Source organism: Hirundo rustica, chromosome 1 (genome assembly GCF_015227805.2).
Source record: "Hirundo rustica isolate bHirRus1 chromosome 1, bHirRus1.pri.v3, whole genome shotgun sequence".
Lineage (NCBI taxonomy): Eukaryota > Metazoa > Chordata > Aves > Passeriformes > Hirundinidae > Hirundo > Hirundo rustica.
The window spans coordinates 3,267,953-3,288,483 of NC_053450.1; the positions used below are offsets into that span (position 1 = coordinate 3,267,953).

General features: G+C 44.6%; 1 protein-coding gene across 3 annotated transcripts in view; it reads right to left on the bottom strand.

The window, feature by feature from the left end:
* Positions 1–5,585: 5,585 nt before the first annotated feature.
* DENND3 (DENN domain containing 3) overlaps positions 5,586–20,531 on the bottom strand; it is a 31,629-nt gene continuing 16,683 nt past the window's right edge. For 2 of the 3 annotated variants that reach the window (XM_040069389.2, XM_040069413.2), the window contains 14 exons: positions 18,810–18,906; positions 17,534–17,637; positions 17,071–17,252; positions 15,971–16,492; positions 14,960–15,222; positions 14,297–14,467; positions 13,730–13,859; positions 13,151–13,258; positions 12,189–12,328; positions 10,845–11,005; positions 9,764–9,897; positions 9,484–9,599; positions 9,226–9,363; positions 5,586–7,069 (listed from right to left, as the gene is read on the bottom strand). In XM_040069389.2, coding sequence (XP_039925323.1) covers positions 6,869–7,069; positions 9,226–9,363; positions 9,484–9,599; positions 9,764–9,897; positions 10,845–11,005; positions 12,189–12,328; positions 13,151–13,258; positions 13,730–13,859; positions 14,297–14,467; positions 14,960–15,222; positions 15,971–16,492; positions 17,071–17,252; positions 17,534–17,637; positions 18,810–18,906 — 2,467 coding nt within the window. In that variant the 3' untranslated portion in view covers positions 5,586–6,868. Of the gene's footprint in view, positions 7,070–9,225; positions 9,364–9,483; positions 9,600–9,763; positions 10,489–10,844; positions 11,006–12,188; positions 12,329–13,150; positions 13,259–13,729; positions 13,860–14,296; positions 14,468–14,959; positions 15,223–15,970; positions 16,493–17,070; positions 17,253–17,533; positions 17,638–18,809; positions 18,907–20,531 lie in introns of those variants that run through there. The other variant, XM_058421655.1, reaches the window with a different exon arrangement.

Genomic DNA, 20,531 nt, shown 5'->3' on the forward strand with positions numbered 1-20,531 from the left:
ATGGCTCAAGTGTCACCCCGGAAGCGGCTGCAGGCTCCCAGGTGCCGCACACCACTCTGAGCGTGACCAAAGTCTCAGCGGGAGAGGCAGAAAACAGCACAGCCATGGCACCTCCTGCCCCGTCGGCAGACCTGTGCTCTGACAGCTCGCTGTCCTGTGATGCTCTTCTAAACAAGCTCCTGCAGAAGTGGGAGGAAGAAAAGTCCCCTGAGAGAGAAGGAGCAGGAGAGAGCAACAGCGAGCCAGACAGGGACAGTGAGCCAGACCAAGCTCAAGATGGAGAAGCAGAGCCAGCAGCTTCTGAGCTGGACAGCCATCCCTGCAGTGAGGGGCACAGCGAGCCTCTCCCCACGGCGCCGCTCGGAGAGACAAAGGTGTTTGCCGTTTGGGTCTCACCTGCCAATGCCGCGGATGAGGCCGACACAGCATGGGTGGAGGCTTGCCATGCTCAGGCCGCCCCTCCCCAGGAAAAGCCCTGCAAGGCTGAGCTGCCTGCAGGCGCTTGCCCGGAGCCTGCCCACTCCCTGCCACACCATGTTCCTGCTTGCCCCGCTGGCAGCGCAGACAGTCCCGCAGCCCCCGGCCCCAAGGCGCTGGCCCTCCATGGTCAAGAGGGCCCGGCGGGCTGTGCGCCGGCTCTTCTCCTTCAGCTGCCTCAGGGGGCAGCCAGAGGAGTGAGCCCAGGGCCAGCAGCAGGACCATGCACGCAGATGCCGTCCCACCCTGAGGACACCCAGCTCCAAGGGCCAGCGGCATCTGCCAGAGGTAACGGCACCAGGGAGAGAAGAACACTGCATGCACCCGTGGATGGACGGATGGGTGGATGGGTGGATGGGTGGGTGGATGGGTGGATGCATGGAGCCCATGGCGACCACTTGCCAAACGGGAGCTCCTGCTGCCAGCCCCAGCCCCTCAGCCCATGACCAGAGCAAGGCAGCCTGGTCAGGGAGAGCCGGCTGAGGAAGGATGACCGCGCTACATTGTAGAATCTCACAAGAAGTTGACTTTAGAATGCAGGCTGCATTTGCAGGAGGCATCCCCGCCTCAGCATTGTTGGTGTATGAAGGCACACCACACCCATCCTCCATCAAGATGGCAAATTGGAAAATGTCTCCCTGGAGAACCGGCAACATGGACTGGAGGAAGGCGCTGACCCCGGATGGATGACCTGGGGTCCTCCTCTCCACAAGAACCACCAGGACCCCCAGTGCAGAAGCACAGAGTGACCCCCAGTTGCTGAAGCGCAGGGACCCTGCTGGAGCCAACCCTCTTGCCCTGTCCTCTGCTTGATCTCGTCCCCACCACAGCCCTGCTCTTCCCCATGCCCCACCACCACCAATCTTCCCCACCGCATCCCACCCCCACTTTGCCCCATTCTCTCCTTCGCACCCCCCCTCTTTCCAATCCCTATCTCTTTAGCCCACATTTATTGTTCCATAAATTCCCCATTGTTAACTTTGGTCGGTGGTCTCGTTGGCACTTCATTCGCACACAGGCACCTCTCACTCTTCGCATCTGGACAGGGGCACACATCAGCACACAGCGCTCCAGGGGTGGCCTCCCCAGTGCCCAGCACTGAGGGACAATCACCGCCCTGCTCCTCTTGGCCACACTATCGCTGACACAGAAGGCCAGAATGCCACCGGCCTCTTTGCCCACCTGGGCACAGGCTGGCTCACCTTGGGCCGTTCTCAGTCAGCTCCCCGAGATGCTTTCCTGCTGAGCAGCTTTCCTGCCACTCCGCCCCCAGCCTGGGCCACTGCAGCGGCTTCTCTGAACATGAGGGCAGGGCCCAAACCTTGCTCTTCTTATACCTCAATCCACTGGCCTCACACCATCAATCCAGTTTGGCCACATCCACCTGTATAGCCTTTGTACCAGCCAGAAAATTGACACGCCCACCCACCTTGGTGTTCTCAACCAATGGCACTCCCCAGCTCTTTGCGTTAAAAATGCTTTGGAATGCATCCACCAATGCCACCCTCTCTCCATTCTAAGTCAGCAGTCTGCAACTGAGCTAATTACCCTTTTGGCTAAACAAAGCTCATTTGTACACTTTTCCCTGAACATGATTTCAAGGTGTAAGTGAAAACATAAAACACAATAAATTGTACATCAGGCCGAGACTCTGCAGTTGCTTTTTCACCAGTACGGAGGTGAAGGGGGACCTCCCTCACTGGTGCAGGAGCCTCTCCAGATACCTAGAGGACACCCAGATAGGGGCCATGCCGGGGCGGGGGGAGGGGGTTGGGATAGAGCTGTGTTACTTCCTAGGAGTTACTCTGAAGTATGTGAGCTAATATTGAGGGCAAGAGCCTCCTCTTCTGGCCCCCCTCTGCACATCAGAGTCTTGGGTTCATCCTCACCTTGAGGGACTACCTGCAGAGCCCAAAGCAAGGGTAAGTTTAAGCACCGTTGTTTGTCCTACATCCCTGTATTCTCCTGGCACAGTGACAAGTGAAGGGGCCCTGTACCAAGTGGAGGAGGGGAAGCCTTCTTGGTCCCTTCCAGCACCATAGCAGGATGAGGTCTGGAGAGAGGGAGAAGAAGCAGAAACCTCTTGGGTGCTGTTGTTCCTTTAGGGTGATCCTCATGCTCCACTCAGGGGATGGGACTGTTGGTTAGAAAAGACATGTATCTGCTAGGTAAAGGTAGGGCCTCTCTAGGAATGAGGAATTCCAATCCCTTCCCTCCAAGTTATTATAATTTAGAAGATTAAAGAGGCTTTTCAGTCAGAGCTATGGGGAAAGGAATAACAGCTCTTTACCAGTAAGTATAACGAGGCAAACAAACAACAACAACAGCATTAATAATAAACAGAACCAAGAACCTTGAGGGGCTTTGTTTCACGAAGCCCCGGGCAGTCTTATCCCTTGGGAGCCCGAGAGCACCAAGCTGGAATGGTGGAAAACTCCCGGTCTGGTGGACGGACCGGCAAGGGTCCCCAGCAGGCAGGGGAGGTGTCCTGGCAGGCAAAAAGCGGGGGGAGTGTCCTGGCAAAGTGAGCAGTGCTGAAGAAGCCGCAACGGCTGGGCAGGGCTGGCCTAGCTCCAGCAGGGCAGGCGAGGAGCTCCGAATTCCTGGGCGCTCCAGCAGATGATGGATGGTGGTAGAATTCCTAGGACCGGACCCCTCCGTTAACAGTGGACTCCTCATGCAGCTAGCTGTTGCCTGACCGTTCTCTCGGAAACTGAGAGCAGAAGAGGAACACCCTCAGCTGCCGGAGCCCCCGACCCCGAGCCTTTCCCTCCCCCCCCAAAGTAAGTGATCTACTTCTTTTGATTGGGTCAAGTACTCTTTAAGCATCAGTATTTAGCCTCTTAGCAACTTATGGGGGGGAAAAATTCTATAGGAAAACTTAACCCCCAACAGGACTCATCCCTGGCCCTGGGAGTGAGACTCTTATCCTTGTCCAAGAGAAGCAGATCCCTGCTTAAGCTGGGCATGGGGTGTTGGGTCTGGCAAGGCCAGAGCATGCTGTGGTGAGGACAGTGGACATGGGTCACTTCCTGACCTGTTGCCCATTACAGAATAACCCACAATGGCCTTGGAGTGGTTCAGAGTAGCCTGGAGAGCAGCTGCTCCAGCACTGCCTCTACTTCCCAGTCTGAACCAAGAACAACGAACAACTCAGTAACATCCCTCCTCCAGCCCAGTCTGCCCCAGTGGGGCCAGTCCCTGCATTCTCCAGGCTTTGCAGCAGCCAGGGTATCTCCCATCCTGGGTGGCAGAGGTGGCATTTTGACCCCACATCCACTGGCACATGGTCCCCATGTCCATCACCAGCCGGGAGCTTGTGCAACCCCAGATCCCCCAGCCCCCAGCAGTGTGAGCCTGGCTGTGTAACACTCATTGCACACAGAGCTCACTGGGGACACGGGTTGTGCCTGTGGGATTTCACCATCTTCCAGGTGACATCCCACACCCCCTGACAGCAGGGCCCCATGTGCTGGGCAGCCCTTCACATCCCAAAAAGGGGCTAGGGGCAGCCACCCAGCATGGCCAGAGATGAGTTTCAGCAGGGCAGTGGCCCACATCCCAGGGGTAAGAGTGGCTGGTGGTAGCATTCTGTGCATTGTGCAGCAGTGTCCCTGTCCTGACAGCTGGGGTGGCACAGGGTGACCCACTTCTTCCAAGAGCATGGAACCTGTGCCAAGACACCAGGGAACTCACCATGGAGAGGGAAGTAAGATGCCAGGAAGAATCCTGTAGGTTGCAGCGGCAGATGAAATGGATTCAAATAGGTAAGGAATGCACATCATGGGAGAAGATGGGGTTTAGTTTCATTTGCCTCCAAAAGGACTCAACTGGCACTGAAGGAAAATGGGGCCTGGTCCCATGAAACCCCCCAGAAACCTGTGAGCACAGGCTGGGAGGCAGAGATAGGGGCTGTTTCCTCCCTGCATGGCCCTACTGGGGAGATCACAGCCAGCACAAAACAGCCTAAATTTCCAAGCGGCTCCCATCACCGCAGCCGGGTTATTTCTGGAAGCAGACACTGCCATCCCTTGGTTTGATCAAAGAATCACAGAACAGCTCAGTTTGGAAATGACCTATATGGATCATCGAGTGCAACTCCCTGCTCTACACAGTGCCTCCAAACACTGGACCATAGGACCAAGAGCACTGTGGGCTCCTGGCAGGTCTCTCTGTTCCCCTCAGGTTTTTCAGGTTGGGAGACCAGGAATAAAAAAAACAGCAAAAAGGACCTGAACAAACATTAGCCTTGAGGTTTCCAAGAAACAAGCAACATTTCCCTGAGAGAGAAGAGAGGGGGATGGCAACACAAGCTGGACTGAAGAGTCTCAGACAGAGGCTGACCAACCCCAACAGCAGCATGGCCTTAGGGCCAGGGAAGGATGGAATGTGCTCAGCTCGGTCACTCACAGCCTCCCTTCTCCTGCCAGGGGCAGCTCCTGCTCCCTTTGTCCCTTCCCTGGGAGACAGTGACCCAGAGAGGCAACTACACCTGGCCAAGCTCTCAGCTGGCAACGGGGCAAAGATGGGCTCTGAGGAGCTCAGAGGATTCTCCACCTGTGCCTTCCCACCACCAAGGGGCTCACGGGAAGTACCTGCAACTCTACTGAGAACTGAAAGAACCTCACAGTGCTGTGACTGCAGGTCCATTTCCCTCAGCTGAAATCCTGGAGCAAAGCTGAGATGGTCAGTGAGCACCTAAAAACCAGTTAAGAAGACAAAACCAGGTTTAAAAAATATGCCAGGAATGAAAATCAATGAAGACAGCAGCAGGTGGGCAGCAGGCTGGTGCAGCTGGCTCATTTCTGCAGCCAGAGAAAGTTCATGAATAGCCCTTGCATATCTTTGAATTCAAAATATAATTCCTGCCACTTACCCCAAGCAGCCTGGCCAAGCCAGAGGAGCAAAGAAGGAACCTGAAATTCACAGATATGGGGCTCAAAAGGGGACACATTACAGCAGAAGCTGTTTCAGAAAGAAGAACATGCAGAGAGAAAACCCCAGGCAATTATACTTTACAGCACGCAGAGAGGATGCAAGCCAGCGCTAAAATCATCGTTCTGGAGTATCAAGTTACACAGGAAAAAGAACGAAGTACAGAGACCAGAGTATGAATATAGTGTTTAATATTCTTAAATTGATACAAAAGCTAAAAAAGTAAAATTTCTGTTACCATGATATGATAAAAACTTTAATCAGCAGAAATATTATACAGTCATAAAATTTCTAGTCATAATATTTTCCCTTCTTTTTAGCCCTACACTGGTTTATATTTATTTTAAAAAATAGCAGCCCATTTTGTCCTTCTATTTACAGTCTTTTAGATACTGTTTTCCGCCCTGCACTGATGCAGATAAAACTATTCTGCACAGATTTATTGTTTTACTTGCAGATAAATGTCATCAGTGGAAAAACCAGCATGCATCAGGCACCAATCAGGGAATGCTGCTCTTGAGACTCCTCCAGGCTGCAGCCTCTGGTGCTCACTCCAGGGATTGAGGAGGAGTTTCAGGATTGTGCAGAACTTAAAAATTAAGCAGGTTCTACCCAAAATAACAGCAGTTCCTCTGATTGCAGAAATAGGAACTGAAGGGAGGAGGGGCAGAGGTTGGTCTGCACAGAGACTGTGCAGAGAGGTGCTTCCAAAAGCAAGTACAATATGTACAGGAATTAAATAAATTAATGCTTTAGATAAAAAATAATCAGTTTCCCAAACTGTTCCAAATGCCAAGCGCTGTGCATTGTTTTAAAAGAAAAAAAAAATTTGAAAACTAAAATATTCATTGGAAATACCCTGTTTGAGCTGGAGGAGCTTTCAGTGCAGTTGGGGAGAGCCTGTGTGTGTGTCTGCATTTTAAACACAACAGCCCCAGAAATCCCACCAAGGGTAAGGGACACTGCCCACCTCCAGCTCTGAGCTCAGAAAGATGTTCACAGTGACAACTCTGTAAGTCCAAGTGTACTTGGTTTTTTCCTTTCAGTGCCCTTTTCCACCTATTACAGGCGGTAAAGACATCATAAAATACGTTTTTAAGTAACCTTGCAACACTGAGAAAGAGCTCCCATGGAATTACTGATTTGGCTCTGGTGTTCCCAATGTGACCTGCCCCAGCCAGGAAACCCCAACCCTCCACATCACTTCATGTCCAATTTGAAGACAGTGACCTGTCTTCTCTCATTTCTGTTTCTTTTACAAATGTGCAGGAGCAGGACAAGGTGTGAGGGGAGATTTGCTTTGATTTCCATTTTCTACAACATAGGGATGGAAACCCAATAAATACAAGACAATAACACTGGCAGGTGGTTGAAATAAATGCAAAATGCTGAAGTAAACACAGTCCCATGTCTTTGCTTTTCCCCAGAGGATGCAAATACAATAGGAATAGCTGCTCTATCCAGCCTTCCAAATGGCAATCTTCCCTTCTTCCTTCCCAGAGCCGCTGAGGACGTACCTGTCCTCCGCCGAGCACAGCGCCTTCACCGCATCAGCGTGGCCAACCAGCTCCTTCTCCACACTCTTCCTCTCAGCACTGACCACATAGATCTTCCCTTTGCTCTTGCCCTGCAGCCTCCCACTGCTGCCAACCCACAGCTGGGGGAACAAAACAAACCCACAGCCATTTTCACTATTTCACATTTCAGTCCAGGACACAGTTGAGGAGGTTCATGTGGCACATTGGTACAGTGAAGGTTCCCTCATGCTTGCTGGAAAAGGGAAACACTGAAAATTTCCTCATCAATGTAAATAAGGGGCTTGGCCACCATTGGTCCTGGCCCCCTCTAGGTCTCCTCAGCTGCTGTGGCATGAGCTGAGGGCTCCTGGTGGGTGTCTCTGCTCCCCTCTGGTTCCCTCAGTTCAGGAAACCCCCAGTGCCCCATGCTGGAACATTCAGCTGCCAACTGTGCCAGCACTGGGGCTGCTCTCCCTTACCCCTCTTTAAGGCACAGTGTGCTCTTGTACTGCAAGAGCAGAGAAAATCCAGGGGAGAGCAACTAAAACTGCCAAGAGAAAGGAACAGATGTCATATAAGCAAAGATCAGAAAATGGCTTGGGTTGAAGGGGACTTCAAGTATTTCATTTCAACCCCCTGCCATGGTCAGGGACAGCTTCCATGAGACCAGGTTGCTCAGAGCTCCATCCAACCTGGCCTTGAATGGGATGGGGCATCCACAGCTTCTCTGGGAAATCTGTGCCAGGGCCTCACCACCCTCATAGGGAAGATGGAGAAGCCATCACTCCTTAGGTTGAAGAGAAAGCAGCTGAGGAGCCTTTACAAAAGGTTTACCAACTAACAGAAGTGTAGACAACTGAATGCAGAACCAACCACTGTTCCACCCTGAAATTAAGGAAGTCAGGGACATGTGGGAACCAGTAATAGTTCAGTTTCACTGAGAAGAAAGTACTTCTCTGTACAGGACTGGCAGTGAAATTCATGAACCTGATGCTCTCCAGGGAACTGTGGCACCAGCAAGTCCAAAATGAAATCACAGCCACAGAGATTGGGTCAAATAATAGGTAATAAAAGACATAGGCCAAGGTGCCAGACAGAACACATCCTGTTTCAGATAGACACAGCATGCAGCTGGGTTTCTCTCCAGTTTCCTAAAGAAAAACAATGGCTTGTTTTTAATTAAAGCCTGTGACTGACAGCCCTACCAATGTCGTTGTCAGCCTTTGCCAGGCTGCAAGTTCACTGTCCATAACTCATTGCTGTGTAGAGGGAACAGGAGTACAAGTGGTGGCACAGGGTTTGGTTGGAGCCTGTCACTAGTGGTGTCCCCCAAGGGTCAGTACCAGGCTCAGTATTGTTTAACTTATTCATAAATTACTTAAAGAAGAGAAGAGAAAGGAAGAAAGTTCTTCAGTAGAATAAAAGAGAGCTTAATGCCTTGGGAGTTCCAAACAATCCTCTCACTCCCTTGAAACAGAGGTTAAATATATTAATCTCTGCCTTGGGGAAGAATATCCTAAAATGATTTTCCATTGTAGTACAAAATTCTAACCAGAGGCTGAATACAGAGAAAACGTCCCTATTCCATAATAATAATAATTAATTTAAAAAAAAAAAAAGGAAAATCAGAGAAAAATACTCCAAAAGTTGCTTTCCCAGCAACATTTATCTATTACGTTATTATTATTAATATTATTATTATTATTATACATTAGCTATTTATTTGCAGAGTCTCTCTGAATGAGCCCCTGTGGTAGCACAACTACAATCATTTGCACAGCTGCTGATACCACGTAAAAGCAGGTACACAGAGGCCAATAGCAACAGGGACACGAGATGCCTGCAGGAATCCTTTGGTCTGTCCTGAATTAGGATGTGGCAACTAATCAAGGAAAAGGTCATCTACAAAAACAGGCCAATTAATTGGCATTTTTTGTTTGTCTGGTAACCTTTTTTCAAGGCTTAGTCTGAGAAGCCCTGAGATAAAATATCAAAGGACCTAAACTTTCAGTTTCTACAGTTCCCTGGAAATGTCAATAGCTAATAAATGTCACCACACATTTAATTACTGATGAGGGCATTGCCTTGCCATGCATTTTGGGGTACACCTACAAAGAGCCATTTGTGTTGGGCAGTCTTCAGCTTCTCTGATTTAAAAGAGGAATCAGCATTCCAAACCTTGCGTACTTATGCACACACCCAGTGAGGAAGCAGTGACAGCCCCTGACAGCTGCAAACCAACAAAACTTCAGTAAAGAAATCCACAAGAGGAAAAACCAGTCCAGATGTCTCTCACCTGATTTTTAACTCTTATCATACAAGTAATCTCGGAGCAATCCTGAAGATGAATCTTTTGAGGCGCGCTTGAAAGGTCTTTGGTGTTCCAAATGTACAGATCACTACTCCCCGAATAAGAGGCCCACACTTCATCTCTCTAAAGCACAGAAAGACACATTTAAGCACTGCTGACTTAAAATGTATCAAAATAACCAGGGCTTGTAATGCCACATGGCCCTGCCTCCTTCAAACTTTATCAACAGAGTAAGTGCAATACCTCGGGAAAGAGCTGGAAGCCAAGAAAAGAGGAACACACATCCTTCAGGTGGTGCTCGATTTTCATCTGCAGCCAAAACTCGTGAGTTGACACTACAAGAATGCAGTTTCTGGTACCTTCAATATTAATGATACAGAGTTAGTAACAGAGGTGCCCACTTCTTCCATCTCTACAACACATGAATGAAAAAAGCAAAATAAAATGGAACATCCAACAACTGTCTCGTTTCTTTATGTGAAGATGATTTTTGTAATTATTACGATTTGAGGAAGGGACTTACAGCACCACAGTTGGTCATTGTGAAGCTTCATAGAGGTGAGATTCTGGCAGGGCAGCTGAAAGACACGGTTCACTTTGAGAGTGCTGATGTTCCAAGCAATCACCATTCCATCTAAACTGCTGGAATATGCTTCACTGTTGGCACAGATTAAAAAAAAATCAAGAAGTATAGGGTGCATTCATGTCCAGAAAAGAGTGAAAACACAGAAAAGACTTACTTGCAAAGTAACCAATTTTGTAGTAAGCCAAATTAATGTTCATTTTTTAATGATCTTCAAGATTATCCTCTACAAACTCTGTATCAATTAGAAACACTGGCAGGCTAACTCAGAGCTCAGTGAATGAGAGCACCTTACATCATGCATGAGGAGTAGAGCACTCAAAACAAAACATTCCCTGTAATTCCTCTGAACAATCTTGCCTGATGAATTTTCTCTTGTGTAAGAACAAAAATATCTCAAAGTGTTCTTTGTTACTGCACCTGAGAAAACAAATTATATTGTGCCTTTTCTTTTTACCTTTAACATTTGTTGTCTTAGAATGAGCAAACCTTTTTTAGAAGGTTCCAAAAACACTTAAACAAATTCTTCCTGGAACCGAGTTACACCTGCTGCACCACTGGCAGACCTATTGACCTTGGAGTTGCTTTTCCCATGGGAAGACAGCAGATTAAGACCTTCAGCCAACACTCTTCCCAGTGCTACCAAAAGATCAAAAGCATATTGCCTGAAGAGAACAATAAATGTATTATTTCTTTTATTATCAGGCAGGAAAAATCCAGAAGCTTGCTGTAAACATGTAGTCAATTACATGCTCAAATGGTCTTTAAACGGCATCTGTATCAATTTTTCACTGGATGCTGCCAGCTCTTGGCTGTTCTCATCCAGATCCAAAAGAACATTCCTTTATTCTCTTTGTTCCGAACTACACAGTGCTCTTTATTTAAAAAGGAAATTCTTCATTTACAAACACAATACGGGAGTTACAAAAATGAACTAAATGAAAACTTTATTAGTAGGATAAACTCTCCCATTTAAAACAATAAATTCTTTCAACATCTAGGAAAATCAAATTAGATCTACCTGGGTGTTCCATTCTTCATCTCCACAATGATGTCTGTAACATCAGAGCGATGATCATTCAGTTGCTTATTACAAGACATACTGTGGGTGTTGATGATATAAATAATGGAGTCCTGAGAACCAATCCACACTTGACTCTGTTCCACCATGACCATGCAAGTCTGTGGAGAAAAAGCCGGGTTAAATAAAGCCTAGAAGAGAAGTCAGTCTTTGATGTTATATGGAAAAGGCTGTATTCAGATGCTACAGTGTGCTGGTGATCGCTGTTAGAGATGAAGACTTGGCTCTCCAGTGTTCTATCCTTTGCTCTGTTCTATAAATAATGAGAGGACAAACCTCTTTGCAAAGTTTCCTTCAGTAAACAGCATTAATAATTTATCTTAGGGACTGACTATAGGTTTGCTTCCTGGCCCAAACAAAGTAAAAGTTACAGAGGGCATGAGGGGAAACACAGAAGTTATTGTGCTCCTTTCCTGTGGATTGAAAGCCAGCCTAACTGTCCAATATATCCACACTTCCTACTTCAGCTAAAACTAGTGTTTGAGAAAATATTGTCTCCTCTACTGTCTCTGGAATGTCCCTCCCCTCCATTACACACTCTTCATTTATCTCCCTCCAGCCACGATGCGCTGATATTTTTTTTGTCTTCTTTTAGGTATCTGACTCTTCTGGAATTCCATCTTTCCTCCACCCAGCTCTTCACCATCAGCTTTACCCCTCCCTTTTTGGCTCTCTCCCACACTCACCCACAGCAATTTCTCTTTTCTTTCACACAAGTAACATGTCCATTCCCTTTTCCTGTGTGTTCTCTCTACTGTCTGTTTTTCACCCAGGCTCCATAACTGGTTCAGATTTCCTTTTTACAGAGAGTTACTCTTTCAGGTGGTCTTGCACAAATCACTCCCTCCCACCTGCTGGTTGAGACACTTTCTTTTAGAACTCCATCTCTCTTTCAATAGCATCTACCTTGCTTTCTTACACCTCTTCCTAATCTCCAGTTCTTCAGTATGGGTGAATTTTTATCTATTCCTGGGATTCCCATTCTCATCCTCTCTTTGGGTTGTCTTTTATTCTTTTTCCTCAACTGTTTCAGCCCTGCTTCCCTGCCCCAAGAACCCATAAGGTCCTCCCAAATCCAATCCATCACTTCTCATCAATTGACATGTTTTATTATTAATCCATTTAGCCTCCTTTCAGCTTTTCTCAAAAATCTCCACTTTTCCAGGTTAACTGGAGCCCAGACAACTCAACATTTAAGGAACGATGTGATTCAGGGTCAGACAGGCTACAGCAACAAAACCACACCCAGCTGAAGCAGGAACTGTGATCCTGTGCCACTCTTACCAGTTTAGAGCGGCCCATTTTGAAGCAGTGTTGCTGGATAGACCAGGTAGAGGCATCAAAGACCACCACCTTCCCCTCATTCAAAGCACACCAGAGTTTTGGATGAGCATTGTCCAGTCTTTCTGAAGGGTCAAGATGCCCTAGAAATAAAGTAGAGAATATGAGAGAGGTAAAAGAAAACAAAATACTTTTGGAGACCTGTGAGAAAGTCATTATTAGGCAGAGCAGGTTTGTAATGAAATGCATCTCCTGGAATTTACATCATCAGTTATTGACTGACACAGTTCTCACAATGCATCTGTGCTTGTTATCATCTGTTTGCTGAGTTCACCCAATGATTTAATCTTACCCTCCAAAGATACTCAGAGCAGAGATAATGTCTTTTATTGATGACTAAGAGCTGAGCTCACTGAGATTGCAGGAAGGCTTTTAAGCCCTATAAATACAACTAATAAATCCACTCATTCTTGTCTACTCCATCAAAGCCTCTCATATTATGAAGAAAGAAAGAAAAGCACCACTGAATTCAACACCCTCTACGCTATTCCTTGCACTCTGGTTCAAACTAACTCCCTCATAGGATTGTACTGAAAAATAAAAACCTAACAATGAATATTGATCAATGGGGGAGCATCATCCATCCACCTACCCAACTGGCTCAGTAAGTGAGCCAGAAATCTTAATGAGAAATCAGGCCATTAACACAGAACTGAAGTCTGTGATAAGGCACATGTGCAGAGAAAGGCAAATTAAGACAGTGAAAACTATGCCTTGGAGTATCTTAATATGCAACATTACTGTTCTTTTTAAAATGATTTTTCTGGTTTAATATTCAACACACAACCAATCCATGTCAGAACATGAACACATCAGGCAGGCATAATACCAGGTGTTATAAGATAATGTGCTTTATAGGCTAATTAGAGCTGGGCTAACCTAAAGAGAGCAATAAATGACCTTACCTGGAGTATAAAGCAAAACATCTATTGCCTGTGGAAATGTCTCACCAGCTGAGGGGTTGATCTTGTGCTTTAGTGTCTCTGAAGTTGTTTTGGGGACCATCATAGGCACTAAAATAGATTTTTAGAAGGTAATTAAGTGCACATTTAAGTCTGAAATAGAACAGCAATTCTTATGAGATAGCAATTCTACACCATTCATTCACATTTTCCCTCTAGCTTTAGCTGAGATGACAAACACCATTTGTATGAATTCTGGTAGCAGAGACATCCACTACCCCAGGGATCTAAAAAGCCAAGACAAAAACACAGCATCCAAGATGGAGACAGAAGCAAAAATCAAAAACAAACCAAAAACAAACAAAAAAGGGGGGTGAGGGGAAAAAGGAAAAAAAAAAAAAGGAAATAACAAACCCTAAGCTTTCTACTTATCTTAAATAAATTGCATTTGTGAAAGTGCAATCAGGCTAATGTCTTATTTGTATCTCAATACATAACCAGTTTGAAAAACAGAATACACACTGAAAGAGCAGAAAGAGATGATGCAACACCAACAGGCTTTGTAGCATTGCTGTGACTGACCTTCATTTTTCATCCTGTCAAAATAAGACAGTTTAGAGGCTGCATAGATACTTTTGGAGGACTGCAGGGCACCAACCACAGCATCCATCAGGAGAACATTTGTCAGTGCTTGCTGGATATACTGAGGATCCTAAAGACAGAAGTCTTACTGTAGTTTATCTCTTCTTGCTCATTATTCTTACAAGACACCGCGCTCAAAATCACAACACGTGTCATGCTTAGCACAAGCACCAAGCAGTTGCTGCTCTGCAGCACAATTCCTGTCACTTGCTGTCAGACCCCACTCCCACATCCCATGTTCCAAGCCAGGTGTTGGAGCAGGGAGTCAGAAGCCAGCGTTATTACAGGAATACTTCAGAGCTGACACAACCTTGATACAGGATATGCAAAAAAGCCCCAAACATATGAAAAGACAGCAGACATAGGATGGACACCCATTTCCAAGCTGGATCTTTCTTCATGGGAGAGAAGCACCATGAAATTCTAAGATTAGTGCATGAATTATTTAGAACAGAGACAGAAAGCACATTATCCATATTATTTGGTTACAAATTCCTGTATTTATACCTTGTGATCATATGCCATTTTCTTTCCAGCCCACATTTCTTTCACTATCAGGTACCAGAGATCACACTCAGTTTTAAGGTTGGCTTCAAAGACTTCTTTTTTAGATAATGTTTTAATCCTCAGAGTAGGTATTCTCAAAAGAAGGAAAGCTACAGTTGTGCTCTTAACATCCTGGAAAGTTACAGGGAAGAGAAAACAAGGAGAATGTACCCAAATAACAGATAAAATTCAGCACTGAGCCCACAGGGCAGCTTTCTCTAATTACAGCTAATTATTTCCGTTGTCCATATGCACCATTAAGCAGAGCTGGATTTATGAAATTAAGTTTAAACATCACCATACAGCTTTAGCTCCACAGTGGATATAAGCTGACCACTGATACTTCAGTCACATGAGCACATTTAATGCTCATGTTTTTAAACTTATCTATTCCATACCCTATGTGCTGCACTCCACATTTCTCTGAGGTTATAACCTCTTGATTGTCAGTCATGAAATTTTTGATCCAAACCCCCAGAATTTTACCTAATCACCCACATAAGTGACTTTAGCACTGTTTTCTACTCTCCTTACTAAAACTTTATGTTGAGAGCCAGCTCATTCTGGAGAATAGGACACAACCTATATCCACAGGCACGCCAGAGGACAGAAGTTAATGCTCACCTCTATATCCCTGAAAGCAGCAATGGGGACGTAGCCAGGACGGCCTCCTTCAGTCAAGAGGAACAAGCGCTTCTGGGTCAGAGCTATTTTCCCTACACCATAGTTAGTTTTAACTGATGAGGATAACTTGTAGACACATTCATTTTTATCTAGATGCTCGATTACTGCTGGTGGCAGATTCACCTCCTGGGCTTCTGCTTCAGTTTCTTTCCAGTAGTTGTAGAAGTCTCTGAATGTTTCAGGATCAATTTGTTTCTGCTGTCCTAAAATTTTTTTAAACCCCTTTAGTGTGAGAAATTATTACACAGCTTTGTACAGGAAGATGGATTTAGAAAGACACTAACTGTCAAATTGTGCCTCTTTATTGTGCATATAAGTATAGACCTTCTAGGCACATGTTCCATCCCAAGGGTATTTCAGGCACTACCCTGAGACTTCCCCCAGGGTACAACCACCCCTCACTGAGCAAAATGTGTGACTCCAGCTCCACCTAAACATAAAGGAATAGTACAAAAGTGAGTTTAGAATAGGGAGAAGTTAGAGAAGATTCCATATAAATTCTGGGATCAGTCAACAGGCTGAACCTTTCTTTTCGCCCATAGGATCACCTACTGGGTAAGAATCATACTCTAGGCACACTGAATAAATATTTCAAACTGGCTCTTACTGGAGAAAAGAGCTTGTCCATATAATGCTTTGAATGAATATATTGCTTTAAATGTATTTTTGCAGTCAGACATTAGAACCAGCAATTCTCAAACTTTAACCTCTGATAATTTTACTAATAGGGAGCGCTCGTCTTTAAGCTGTTAATGTGAGTCCTGCAAAGGTGCTGGCAGTGGCTGGCAGTAAAGGACACCCAGGAGAGAGCTCTTTGTTTGGCAGTTGACCCTGGACAGTGGAACCTCTCCTCATGCAGCAGCTGCTCAGTGAAGGGCTTGAGCAAATCTCCCTTTTTCATGTGACAATGCTAAATACTAATCGAAACCCCCCCAACGAAGTTATACTCACCTACTGTCAGGGCATCGAATAACCGGTGGATAGTGTCTATATCCCTGACAATCCCAGACTCCTGAATTCTCTTCACAAAATCATCCAGCTGCATGTGTGTTTTTGGCAATTCGAAATTTTTTACATGGTCATCTATTTTCAGAACTTCCCTTTGTTTTTCCATCACTCGACTTATCAGCCTCTTGAGCTCAGGTTTGCGGTCTGCCTGCAAGCGCTCCGAGCGAGGCAGGGTCTCCACTATTTTTCTTACAAGATCAGTAGGGAAAATTCTTAAGTCTGTTTTTTCTAGGTTCTGAAAGTCAGAAAGTGCATTTAGTAGTTTCCCTTGCATCAAGCTAACAAGGCCCCGGAGGTAGAAGTACCTTGCCAGCAATGCGGAGTTCTCGGGGGGTAAGGTACTGATAGCTTTGCTGAGGTGGTTGAAGAAGTCTGTGTAGTAGGAGTGAACACACTGGAACATCAGAGGAAAGTGAATTTCAGGGATTTTGAATGTGGTGATGGATTTGGAGGGCGTTCTCATAGCTAGAAACAAACACCAAGAGAGTACATTGATCAGGGAAAGGAGTAGGAGTGTAAGTATCCTCACAACCAGCAATACTACAAAGAGCAAACAGAATCCCCATCACAGCAACAAGCAATTACAAGAAACAAGAAGGATTACAACTAGGGAAACAAATACGTTTCTGTATCTATCACTCCTGTTATGAGAATATTTCCTAATCAGATAACATCAATTCTGGAAAAGTTAATTTTAAAAAGGGGAAAAAAAGCCTCATGGAGTTCTTTCTAAACAGTGATAAGCTTAAGCCTGTGTTTAAATTAGGAATAGTAGAGAACTGGACATAAGGTGGGTGAGGGCTCAGGAATCCATTCTCCAATATCAATCCCACTGGGACCAATCACACTTTGGTGGTCCAGCAAAACTTACAGCAGGCTACAGACTGACTTCACAACAAGGGCAAGCACAGACAGGCCCCAGCTCAAAGGGACTCAGCCCATCATTTCCTCCCAGCAGCGGACAGTGTTTCTGTGACAATTACTCAGTGATGTCACCCCAAAAGACAACGGAAGTGTCTTTGTCCATCACAATCTTCCCTTACCAACAGCTGTTTCGACTTTTCGAAGCGAGGAGTTCCTGGTGGGGCCCTCTGGCAGTTTGATGTCCTGCAGGTTGGGCATGCTGATCACCATGCGCCGGCTGGCCTTGCGCTCGGCACTGATTCGCCTGGAAGCCATTTTCTCTATCGTCAGCCTTCTGGGGGTGGGAAACATCAAATCCAGCCTGAGGTAAATAAAAATAGCACATTACTAGTTTCAGAACTCGCACGCACACTAAATTACTGCCCATTTTATTTTCTTTTTTGTATAATAGGACTAAATCAACAATTTCAACAGCCATCTGTGCACGTAACCCTTTTACAATAATCATAATTAAATGAGTTAATAATTAATCATTATCTTATTTATAGATGATCTGATCTCATACCAATACAGTCAAAAGGATTCTTATCACTAACACCGACAGAAGAGTCAAAACCAGAATAAGAACTGAGCAAACTCTACCTGTCCTCTTCAGACTGGGTACTCAAGTCAAGCCGAGCGAAAGCATCCATCTTTCTGCTCAGACGAGCTTTAAGGAAAGAGTGAAACATGTAGGTCTCTAAAACCTGTGAGACACAAAGGAGTTAAAGGATCATCTATAAATTTACATTTTTATTAGCATGTTTTTCTCATTTTTATTACCTTTACACATGCAAAATTGAGACCTTCCAATTTAGCAATCGAAAAATAAAAAGATTGAAAGATTCAAGAGAAAACGAACTGAGGTTCCATTCACTTTCTGGAGTTTGATAATATTTGCTTAGTGGCAAACAGTAATCTCAAACTGCCCTCCAAGAAGTAAAACCAAAGAAAAATGAGAAATACTGAGCAAAACAGAGCTACAAGTTTAATATTAGCTTTTCTACCCAAACCAAGTGCTGATAATATGGTCTACGGTTCAGAATAAGAATTTTGGGACAGTCTAAATTAACATTATGCCATCATACTGAAAAGACAAGTGAATCATCTTTTCTCCTGGTAAAAATTGTTCTCTGCTCAGGTAATTATTGTGGTGTCATCCAGAAATAACTTCTAAAAGATGAAATTGCTACTTTTAGGATAAAGGACACCACAAAAATATTCCAGGTGTGAATTAAAAAGAGGGAAAGCCACCACCTCTCATCACTGCACAGTTAAACAAGGTGAAATCTAGGATCTGAGGCAATACAACATGTCTATTATATAAATGTTTAAATGCCTCTTAATAATCCACTGATGTATGGTTTAGTAATGTAAAAGAGCTTTTCCAAAAGCATTAGGATTCCAGTATTCCTCCAGTAGGTGGCAGATTTTGCTAGCAATTGTATGTCCAGGAGATTCTAAATTTTAGTCCTTTCTAATGGACTTTTTTGAGTTTTCCTAATACAATTCCAGAGACCACTAATAACTACTCCATATTGTATTATTTTCTAAAATTCACTTGAAAGCAAACCTTCCCTTTGTTATTTGGTATTTAAATGAGTCAGCTGCTCAAAGCTCATCTTAAATATGTACACCTGAGTTTTAAACTAATATTAAATTTCAATTCACGAAATTGCTACCATTTCATTTTTAGCATTAGAAATTGCTGCTGAAAATATTTTAATTATTTCTATTCATCTGAAATCCTGGTCAAAATTTTCCAATTGTTTTCTCTCCTTAGGTTATATTAAGAGGTTCCTTTTAGTTCTTCCAGATATTAGCATTAATCCTAAAATACAAATTTATTAATAACAGATAATCACAGCACTGAATTTACCTTTTTGTAGAACGGTTGGTCTCCGATTGCCCTTGTTTTCAGAAATTCTTCACTGTTAAACACTCTGTGTTCATAATTTAGATGATCTTTTACCTCCCTGGAGAGAAAAAAATAAATAAATAGATAAATCTGCTTGGAGATTTGTGTACAAGTTTTTTTTGCAATAGCAGTAACTTCTGCAATAGCAGCAGCCCACTGGTACTACTAGAAATATGCTGCAGCATGAGAAGACAAAATAGAAATGTGCTGCAGCATCAGAAGGCAAACTCAGTTTTGATGAACAAGTCTGGTTACTGAATCATAGAAAAAAAATCAAAATTTTTAGAAGTAAGGTAGGCTATCTGCTGCCAAATTCACTTACACTCTGTGAGATTTAGTAAGTCATGAGGGAGAATCTGTGTAAATCATGACTTAGGCTCCAATCCCGGAATTCCATTTACATATACAGTTCCTGAATCACACACAACCCATTGGAGCACAGAAGACAAGTGCACATATCATGGGCAATTTGAAATATGTGACCTGACCTCACACTGTCCCAGCACATTGCATCTGTAACAGGCACATGAAAAACACGGTTCTTACTACATCTTGTTAACAGTTCATCCAACCATATGGGGTCAGGGAAAAGTATAGTCAATAAAAGTACATAGTTCAATGTAATTCTATATAATTTAGCACTGTCTGCTTTAAACATGGAACCTACACACACACAAAATCACTACAGTGCTTTGCTGAAGACAGAACAACTGGCAGCACAACTGCATGGGAGAGTTACTTTCCTCCACTCCTCGATGCTGGTAGAGTTAGAAGATAGAAGAAGCAAGGCTGAAAAAAGAACAAAGAAAAAGTTTGAAGGAAAGGAGAAAGAAAGCAAAAGAATCAACCCCTTTGTGATACCTATCACCTCTCAGAGAGCAATTTTTTGCAGCCAAATGTTTAGTGCATTAAAGAGTTCAAGCTGTTATGAGCAAAAATTCATTTCTCCTCATCCTTGTCTGGAATTATTGTTGCCAAACACTGAAATCCACAAAATCCCACTGTGGAAATAAATGCATTTCAGTTTCCATAATCGGCTATCTGTAAAGGCTGTTCTATTCCCCACACCAAGCAGCTACTGCCCTTCTTGGAGGGTACAGACACTTGCAGGAACACTCCTTAAGCTGATCCAGTAACAGACACCTGTAAATTAAACCAGCACCTTCTCTGACTGAAAGTGTCAAGGAGAATTCCTGGGAGCAATTCAGTAGCTGATCCTAAGGGAAGAACCACCTCCAGCAAGAGGCCACATCATTATTAAAGTGCCAGTCCCAAACACAGCCAATACCCCACATTTCTTACCACAGAATTATGGAATACCCTGAGTAGGAAGGGACCTACAAGGATCAACGAGTCCAGCTCCTGGCCAATTGTCCCTTCTTGTGCCAACACTTAGTCCTTGAGCTCAAACAGCTCCTCTCCCTCCCTCATTCTCAGGTATTGCACTCTTCAGGTATCTCATCCACTCTCATTCCAAACACACCTAGGTGTTCTGCACTGTTTTTCCTGCTTTCAGCTCTTCTACCCTGTCCTGGCTTGAATTCATGTGCCTCTAGCAAGAGTGACCAAAACTTGACTGATATCCCTGCTGGGCCCTAAGCTTTTCCAAGGACTACTCTTCTCTTCCTGAAATCTTCCTACAAAAGACAAGCTCAAAATCGGAGGGGTTTTATTTAAGATATT